Source organism: Oryctolagus cuniculus, chromosome 11 (genome assembly GCF_051225735.1).
Source record: "Oryctolagus cuniculus isolate XC-2025 breed Fujian yellow rabbit chromosome 11, ASM5122573v1, whole genome shotgun sequence".
Lineage (NCBI taxonomy): Eukaryota > Metazoa > Chordata > Mammalia > Lagomorpha > Leporidae > Oryctolagus > Oryctolagus cuniculus.
Window position 1 is genome coordinate 92,039,761 of NC_142877.1, and position 8,494 is coordinate 92,048,254.

The following is an 8,494-nucleotide window of genomic DNA, read 5'->3' on the forward strand; positions in this document are numbered from 1 at the left end:
AGACACCTGTCCAACGGACACCTCACCTGTGCGGTGCAGGTACAATGCTCATCTTTCTCCCCAGTTCGGAATAACAGACTGTTCCAGGCCATTCAATTCCACACGCCCGGCCCCTACTTGTATTTCAGTTTTACGTACTTTCATGTTTTCAAGGGAGGGAGATTCCAAGGAAAATAGCAGGGCTTTTAGCTTGCAAAAACTATTCAAAATAAATCTCCACCTGAGGCTCAAAAGGCGTTTATGGCCCACATTCTCAACCAATCCCAGCACAAAAGCAGCCCACAACAGGAACAGCAGCAGAAGGTCCAGCTCCAGTGGCAAAGTAAAATTCTAAGGCCACATCCAACCTCAGCGAGAACCCTTACCTATGCCCTGCCATATGCATGTGAGGGAGAAAAGAAGACACCACTGTGGAATCGTTTGTTTCTTCAACACTTGGGTAACTTGGCAGGTGGAACTGCCGGAGGACAGTAACAGACCGGAAAAAGAAAGATCCCACTTCCGCCCTGGCACATGGAAGAAAGCGTCACTGAGCAGGGATCCTGTTGGTGCCAGAGAGAGAGGTTAGCATTGGCTGTCACCTAGTTATTGTAGTACATCTCTTTCTAGCTCTTCATGAATAGCCAGGTTCTACACTCAAGCAAGGTATGTATGCCCTGTGGCTCCATTTTTTTAGGGGCATGAAAACCTTCTTAAATAAACCCAAATTACACTCATCTTGATTTGGAGCCAAGGATGGATTTTATAAACTGTACCTGAAAAACGCACTATGAACAACTTGGAATGACTAGAGATTTTTTTTTCCAAGAAACTCACATCCAATAGCCAAAATAGTTATTTATTAATAATTTAAGGTTTTACATTCTTATAATAAATTCCAGCTCAAAACTTTACACCACGAACATAATGGAGCAACCAAACTCTCCCTTCTTCACAATCATATGCATTTCATCTATCAAATGGGCACCCATGCTCACACACACACTTCCAGTTTTATACATTTTTTTTAAAAAGGAAAGAAACCAACCCAAAGTATTGCATTTGAGGTGTCACTCCCTGAAGAATTTTGTACAGAGGTAATATACTGTTTAGCACAGCTGAAGTTTAAAAAAAAAAAAAAGAGCCCATGATTTTGGTGTCTTTCCAAGATATCCCCTTTGAGACAACACAAGCCAAAATATTTACAAAGGTAAGGCATAGTCAACTACATTAAGACGAAAAAAAATCATGAGAAAGATATAAGAGATTTTGAAGACTGCACCATTACAAAGTCTTCGTGATAATATTGTCCATTAAAATGCCATCAGAATTGGTTCGGTTAAATCAAGCATGCTACAAATATACCCTTTGGATTAGAAAAAAACAACATTTCCCATTTTTTGTTCTAAGAAGTGGCAGACCGCTCTTTCTCCCTTTGGATGATTTCTTTTAAACCCATCAAAGCAAAAGAAACAAAACACAATCCCAACAAACGCTGTCTAACGATTTAAGATCAAATATTTACAATAATCAAATGGAGTATCAGATTACTTTTTTCCCAAACTTATACCACAAATACAGAGCTGACATCTCTCTTTGGCTCCTCTATATGCAAAATTAAATCGGTCTTCACTGAAGACAATATATATTCAGTTCCAGACGCAAAAGGAAAACACCAGATGAGGCCCTAAAGAATACATGCCCCGGCCCTACCATTTGGTCCTACCCTATGTACCTGGAAGTCCTGGAATTCCAGTCCCTGCATGGGTAGGCTGTACACTTGGGCGTGGAGCAGACCTACTGCCTGTATCTATAGAGCATGTCCTGTTCGTCCAAAGAGAACGGGGCAAACCTTTCCCTTTGTTATAACCAATTCCACACTTGGTAACCTTGTCTAATACAGACAGTCGGTGTCGTTGTGACACCTGGGGCCACACACAAAGGAGGCAGCCCAGCAGACGCTGCCAAGAGAAACTGCTGAAGGAACACCCATCTCAGCAACAAAGGGCCCCGGGGGCCTTTCACGTGGATTGCAGCGAGTCCACCTGGTAGACATTCTGGTTAGAGGGGGTGGTGAAATAGAGTTGCTGTGCCGGAACTCGGTTGTCACAGGGGCTACTGAGTCCCAGCGTCCTCTCGAAGTCCAGCAGCTGGCCCATGAAGTTGAAGTTAGGGGAGATGTTGGATTTCTTCATCTTGACAATGTCATAAGCATCATTCATGGACAGATTGAGCTTCTGCATAAGGTAAGCCACAGTCACGGTGACTGAGCGGCTAATGCCAGCCAAGCAGTGCACCAAGACGCCACAGTTCTTGCCCCGGGCTTCATCTGCGGACACAAAAAGAGAGGCAAGATTTCAGCAGACTGAGAAACCACCCTTTGTGAATGACAAAGTCTAAAAACTGAACTTAAAAACAATTTGTGGCTAAGCAGTTAAGCCCTGCAGGCAACAGAAAAATATATCATTGAGATAAAACATGTACACTGGACACAATTACATATTTCAAATATTTCCTGAAAAGGGAGCTTTTGTATTAAGTTTCTGCCAACAAAAAACTCCTTAATGTGTGCATTCTTTGCCTCAGCATGTGAATACCAGAAACCCTGCAATATGGTCGTGAATGCTTTTCATACAGACAAGCAGACTGCAAGGGTCTATTAAATTATTCTCCAACTGTTGTGCGGCTAACAATGGAGGTATTCAGGCATTTTAAAAGAGAGAGGGAAGTCACAGGGGACAGCCCATTAGGAGGAACAGGATGTCGACATGGCCTGAAAATGAGTTCCTTTGTAATAGGAAATGCACTACAATGCCTGGAGATTCACTTCTCCCAGGCTTCCAGCCCCCGGTTCTTCCTGCTAGGGTCAGGTTACCCACACTGTCTCGCTGTCACCAGGATCCTAGTATCACTCCACTGGGTAAGTCAGCCTTCGGATCGCTTTCCAACTAATAACTGGACGTTAGAACTGGAATTGTAAGGCAGTGTTGGAACCCCTCTCTGCAGTCAGCACTTCTACCTGGCCTTTCCCCCAAAACCCAAAGACTGGGGGGAGCGGGGGAGGAACCTACTGTCCAATGACAAAGAGTCCCCCTTTCAAATGACTGCATTCAAAGATTGAGGCAGCAAGATAGGACAGTGCTGGAAACACACCTGTGGCCTGCAGCCACCTCAAATGGCACTTTTTCTTTCCTTAAGCAAGAAGATAAACCAGAACTAAGAACCCTCTAGGAAACTTACAGACCTGCAATCTGACCATTTAGCAAGCAAGGAGAGCCCTCAGCAGCTTCAACTCTGCCTTTTCAAAAGTTAGAGGCAGGGCTGTTAATTAGTCTCACCTATGAAAGAAATGGCCTCAGGGAAAAACTGGGACAGGTTCTGGCTCCAGTGATCCGAGATGGGGATTTGCTTGTATTTGAACTCTCCGGCGTTCTCAAAGAGATTGGGCAAATTGGGGGTGACATTCAAGATGTACTTGATGCCGAACTCCTCCAGGACGTCCAAGTTGGTGGAGTCCTTGGCACAGCCCAAGTACAGGAAGGGCAAGATCTCCACCGGGAAGGAGGGCTGGCTGTTGGACAGCGGGCTGCCATCTGAGTCCGTGGCACTGTTGGGGTCTCGGTCAAGGTCAGATTCAATGTCCGAGGAGGAGTCAGAGCTGATCCGCAGGCCCCCGAGCCCCAGCACCGGCAAGGGCGGAGAGCTGCTGCTACACGAGCCGTCTAGATTGGTCTCGCAGTGCAGGGCGAACTCGGCTTGGAACTTACTGAAGCCACCTGCCAGGGCGAGAAAAAGGAGTCGTGTAACCCGAGATGCCGTAGTAGTTTTCACGGCTCGTGAGAACCGCAGCCGCGGGCAGGAAATACCACAAGCACCCTTCCAACCCCCTTGCGCGCAGAGCCGAAGATCAGAAAAACACATTTAAATGTGCGCCCTCAGGAATGGAAGGAACCGGGCCGCCTCCCCTGGGGATCCCTCACTCTTTTGAGTCCGGAAATGCACAAATTGGCAACATTTCTGTAACCCCACCACCACCACCTCCCCAGCCCTGCAAATCTTACTTCAAATTGAGAAGGTAGAAAACTAGGATCGAGGTGGAGGTGAAAGACGCAGATCTCGGGTTAGCAAGAAACCTCCGCGGCCCGGCTCTGCCGCGCGGAGCGCGCGTGGTTCCCGGCCCCTTGCTGGGTGTGGGTGGCCCTGGCCGCGCGCCTGGGGCACGTACCTTCCAAGTAGAAGGCCCGGCAGCCCTCGTCCTTGAGCTTCTTGAGCAGCAGCCCGAGCACCGACTCGCCGCCGGTGTTCTCGTTCCAGTCGCTGCTGCTCTCGTCGTACAGCACCACCGTGTCGGTGCCGCAGCGCCGGGTGAAGCGGTCCCGGTCCTCGCTGCGCGTGAAGAGCGCGCGCACCGGCAGGTTGCCCTTCTGCAGGCGCCGCAGCATGATGCCCGGGATGGCCACGTTGATGGCCGACTCGATGTGCGACGACTCGTACAGCTCCTGCGGCCGGCAGTCCATCAGCAGCAGCCGCTCGTTGCCCAGCTCCAGCTGCTCGTTGAGCCACGCCACCGTCTTGCTGACCGCCATTTCCGACGCGAAGGGCACGGGTCTGAGCGTATCTATCATGGGGGTCGAGCTGCAGGAGAAGGTGGGGTGCCCTAGCAGACGCCCCTCGGGGCAGGCATAGGCCGAGCGCGCCGCGCGAAGCCGCCGCTCTCGGAGCGGGGTTTTAATTCCGCCTCGCCTTTCCCAAGTCCAGGCTAGCGGCTGGGGAAGGCGAGACAGACGGGAACCCGGCCGTCCTCTCTGCACCCGAGCTGCAGCCGCTCGCGCCCGGCGTCAATGAATCTCTGAATGAAGCTGCCCAGTTTTGTTCCTCCCGGGTGAATGAAATCCAATTAATTCGGACTCCGTGCTACCGAGAGAAGAAGAAGGAAAAAAAAAAAAAAAGTCTAGCGGCTGCTAATCCCTCCCTCTGAGGCTGCACCTCAGATCTACCCGGGCGTCTCTCTCCCCGGATTACCAAAGCCTCGATTTGCTCACTGTCCCTAGGACTCAACCCGCGCACACCCCCTGCGCGAGGCAGCTCCTCAATGGATACAAACAGCGAGCGCCTCAATGGATACATTCTCCGGGCCAGCCAATGAGCGCGCTGCGGAAGGGGCTGTTGCCGTGGGGACGGGCCGGCTGGAACAGGTTGTGTTGATGAATTGTTAATGAGTTTGTCATTCACAAAAACGGAAAGGAATTTCCGCTCCGGATAAGCCCCAGTGCAAACAAGCTGCAGCAGCGGGCTGGGCGGGAGGAGGAGAGAGAGGCGGCGGCGGCGGTGGAGGAGGAGCGGGGCGCACAAACCGGGGCACTTCAGTTGTCTCGTGTTTCCTTCTGCCGAGAGTTCGCACTTCGCGTCGGAACTTTAGCGCATACACGGTGCAGTTAGCATGCACAAAGGCCCTTGTTCGCTACGCTTGTGCTTGCGAGATAGCTTTAGGGAAACTTGTGCTACACCCCCCTCCTTTGCCCCCCTTTGTTCCCAGCACACTCGCTTGGACCTGAGTTCTCTTTAGCCTCCCCCCCCCCCTTTCTAGGCGGTGTGTGGCATTTGTTTGCAAGTTTTAAAAGCCCAGCTCTGTTTTCTCTGATGTTCTTTTAGCCGAGGCCGTGTTGGGGCTGGTGAGCTGCTTTGCGGCTTTAGTGACCGCCGAGGTGTTAAATGCTAATCCAACATCTTTCGAAACAAGCCAGTTTGTTGAAACATTTTTTAAGCGAACAAATACACAATTTTTTTTTTTGGTGGTGGTCGTCTGGTTACACAACCCCCCCCCCCCCAAAGCTTTTAGTTAAAAAAAAAAAAAGGGCTCGGTTCGGCAGCATATATACTTAAAAAAAAAAAAAGACTTTGGTTTAAAAGCAGTGTCGCGTACAGAAGGGAACTCGCCAGCAGTCCGTTGTCTTGACTCCGCTCCGGCAGCGTGGAGCGACAGGAGCCATTGTGTCCGTGATCCAGCCCCTGCCCCCCGCGCCCCACTAGGGTCTCAGCCACGGAGCGCTGCGGGGTCGCGTTCCTTCGTGATTTCTGGGCGAGAAGCTGAGTTTTCGACTGCAGTGCCTGCGAGGGGCGCTACGACGCGCCGCGCCGGACTGGCACTGCCCGCGGTCGGATTTGGCACCGGGGGAGTCCTTGCCGGAGGCCTGCAGGTTGAGGGGGCTCAGCGGGAGGACTCGGGGATGGGTTACCGCAGCCCTGGAAGCAAGTCCGAGGGGCGCCTCCCCAGCCCCAGCAGCCCCCCAGCCCCTAGCCCAGCGCCGGGCAGTCGGGGAGCACCAGCCGCGCCTGCGCATGGGACTCCTCACCCCCCCACCCCCACCCCACGGCCCCGCCGCCCGCGCCTCCCCGTGTGGCGGGCGAGGGGCCTCCCGCGACCCCGTGGACGGGTGCGGGGCTGAGCGAGGAACTCCGGGCTCCCTAGAGATCGGGGGCGGGTGAGCGGCTTAGAGTGGAGCCTGACAGTACCTCCTGGCTCTCAAAATATGAGGGGGTCTCGGGGCACGTCTCTGGCCCCCCGCAGAGCCAGCAGGTAACTTGGGGAGGTGCGGGCCAGGCAGGCGAGCTGTGGGCGGCGGTAGGGGGCGCAGGCCGGCCGAGGCGCCGAGCTCTATTGTTACATAAAAGTGCCAGGCGCCCCTCCCAGCGGAAAACCACCTGTGCGCGGTCGGCGGCGCGCGGAGGAGGGGGCCGCGGCCGGAAGGCGCGGGCCCTAATCCGGCTTCCCCTCCCTAACCCCGGGCGGAAAAGAGGCCGAGCATTGTCCCGCCGCCGCCCGGGAGGCGGAAGCGGGGGCAGGGGCCCGGCGGGGAGCGGCTTTTCCGAGCGTCTCCTGCTGCGCTTTGCGCTCACCCGAATTCGGCGAGGGCGCGTGAGGTCACGGGGGTCTCCCCTCGCTCGACGCCCCGCACCCACGGTCCTGCCTGCCGAGGCCCAGCAGCAGTTTGCGTTGGTAGTCACCCGCCTCTTCTGCCTGATTTGGGAAATGTGCACTAAAAAAAGGCAGCTGCGGAGCCCAGGTTGCCAAGTTGGGAGCGCTGCAGTCGGCAGGCCGCCCCTGGAGGAGCAGCTTCGACGGAGACCGGGGGCTCCGGGCTCCTCTCCGTGCCTTTTTTGGGCAACCGTCGGAACCAAACTCCCGTTTCTCTGGGCACCCCGCGGTTGCTGTGGGGGAGGCCCGCACCGCGGCCGACACCCCCCCGAGCCGATTCCGCAGTCTGTTAGCAGACCCTGCAGTCCTTGGGTCTGGGGGCTGGGGCGCCACGGGAGAGGCACGGTGTCCCACCGCCCGGGACCTCCTGCAGAGGGAGGGCAGGAAGTTCCGTTCCTACTTGCCTGTTTCCAAAGTGCAATTAACTGACCTGAGTCGGAGCCTAGACTTGGGAGGATAATAACACCTCGCAGGCCTGGAGGTCGAAACATTGTAGTTTTATGTGAGCCCTTCCCGGCGGACTTACTAAAGTGGCATTTTGACTGCGGGATTTTAAGAACGAGGGTGTAAAGGGCCACTGGAGGGGGGTGGGGGGGCACTTCCTAGGCGCGCAGACTCGGTTAAATCATCTCACTTTTTTCGATTGCAGCGGCCCTCGCTGGCAAAACGAAGATAAAAATACTTGCGCTTCTGAGGGTCGCTGTGATGGTGAAATGGGAACGGGAACTCCCCAGAGCGGTGATGCTGTGCTACTATTTCTGTAATTCTGAATTCACCTGCAATACGGCCTAGGGCCTTTGGGAAGTTTCTTTACATCCCCTCTGTGTGGTTGGCAACAAAAGCCCTCCCAGGGACTGACTAGCTTAGCGAGAGTAATCCATCCACTTAAGCCATTAAGCAAGGCAGGTGCTGCCCTAGACTGGGCTCCACATTCTGTAGCTGGGTTAACAGAACAGCTGCATTTCTAACTTCTCCCTACTCTGACTTGTACCCACCACACCGAACTGACATCGCACAAACAGCACATGGAGCGTTTACTACAGGTTGGGCGCCGCTTTGCTGCTTTTTCTGTTCATGGTTTGGGTCGGTCCTCGGAAAACCTGTCAGTTACCCCTTTCACAGAGATGAAGAAATGCGCACGAGATCACACAGTGCTAAGCATGGGGCGAGGACTTGAAGCCAGACCCTTTACCAACTCAGGTGACAGTGGGTTGTGGACGCCACATTCCCGGCCATGCGCTGCTGTTCCCTGCATTCTGACTGCTGGGCTTTTGCAGCCTCGAACACTGTTGCACCTGCCCACAGAGGTCAAGGTGGAAAGTTAGGCTTATTTCCCTGCTGCCTTTACACACCAGTGGGTTTCCGTGACTGCACACAGCTCTTCCTTAGTTAACCATTCACCAAAAGCTGCATATTCTTCACTCCATAGAGTATGTCTTAGATTCTAATCCTCACCACAGTACTTAGCTCCTGGGGCAACATTGCACCTGCGCATGGGGGTCCTTAAAGGGAAGTCAGCCAGTTCATTCATTCACTTAT

At 53.6% G+C, this 8,494-nt stretch overlaps 1 protein-coding gene across 1 annotated transcript; it reads right to left on the reverse strand.

The window, feature by feature from the left end:
* Positions 1 to 822: 822 nt before the first annotated feature.
* Positions 823 to 5,073, reverse strand: DUSP6 (dual specificity phosphatase 6). The gene is made up of 3 exons (XM_002711379.6): positions 4,205 to 5,073; positions 3,318 to 3,755; positions 823 to 2,308 (listed from the first exon to the last, which is right to left on the reverse strand). Exons 1-3 carry the CDS (start codon positions 4,602 to 4,604, stop codon positions 2,001 to 2,003), a joined length of 1,146 nt encoding a protein of 381 aa, XP_002711425.1. The 5' UTR covers positions 4,605 to 5,073; the 3' UTR covers positions 823 to 2,000.
* Between the last annotated feature and the right edge of the window lie 3,421 nt (positions 5,074 to 8,494).

What these genes read in the sequence shown, in the direction of transcription:
- DUSP6 (XM_002711379.6), bottom strand. Translation starts at nt 4,604, where the DNA reads ATGATAGATACGCTCAGACCCGTGCCCTTCGCGTCGGAAATGGCGGTC. An exon ending in CCGGGCCTTCTACTTGGAAG is followed by an intron (nt 3,756 to 4,204) that starts GTACGTGCCCCA and finishes TCGCCCTGGCAG; the next exon opens with GTGGCTTCAGTAAGTTCCAA. An exon ending in TGAGGCCATTTCTTTCATAG is followed by an intron (nt 2,309 to 3,317) that starts GTGAGACTAATT and finishes TTGTGTCCGCAG; the next exon opens with ATGAAGCCCGGGGCAAGAAC.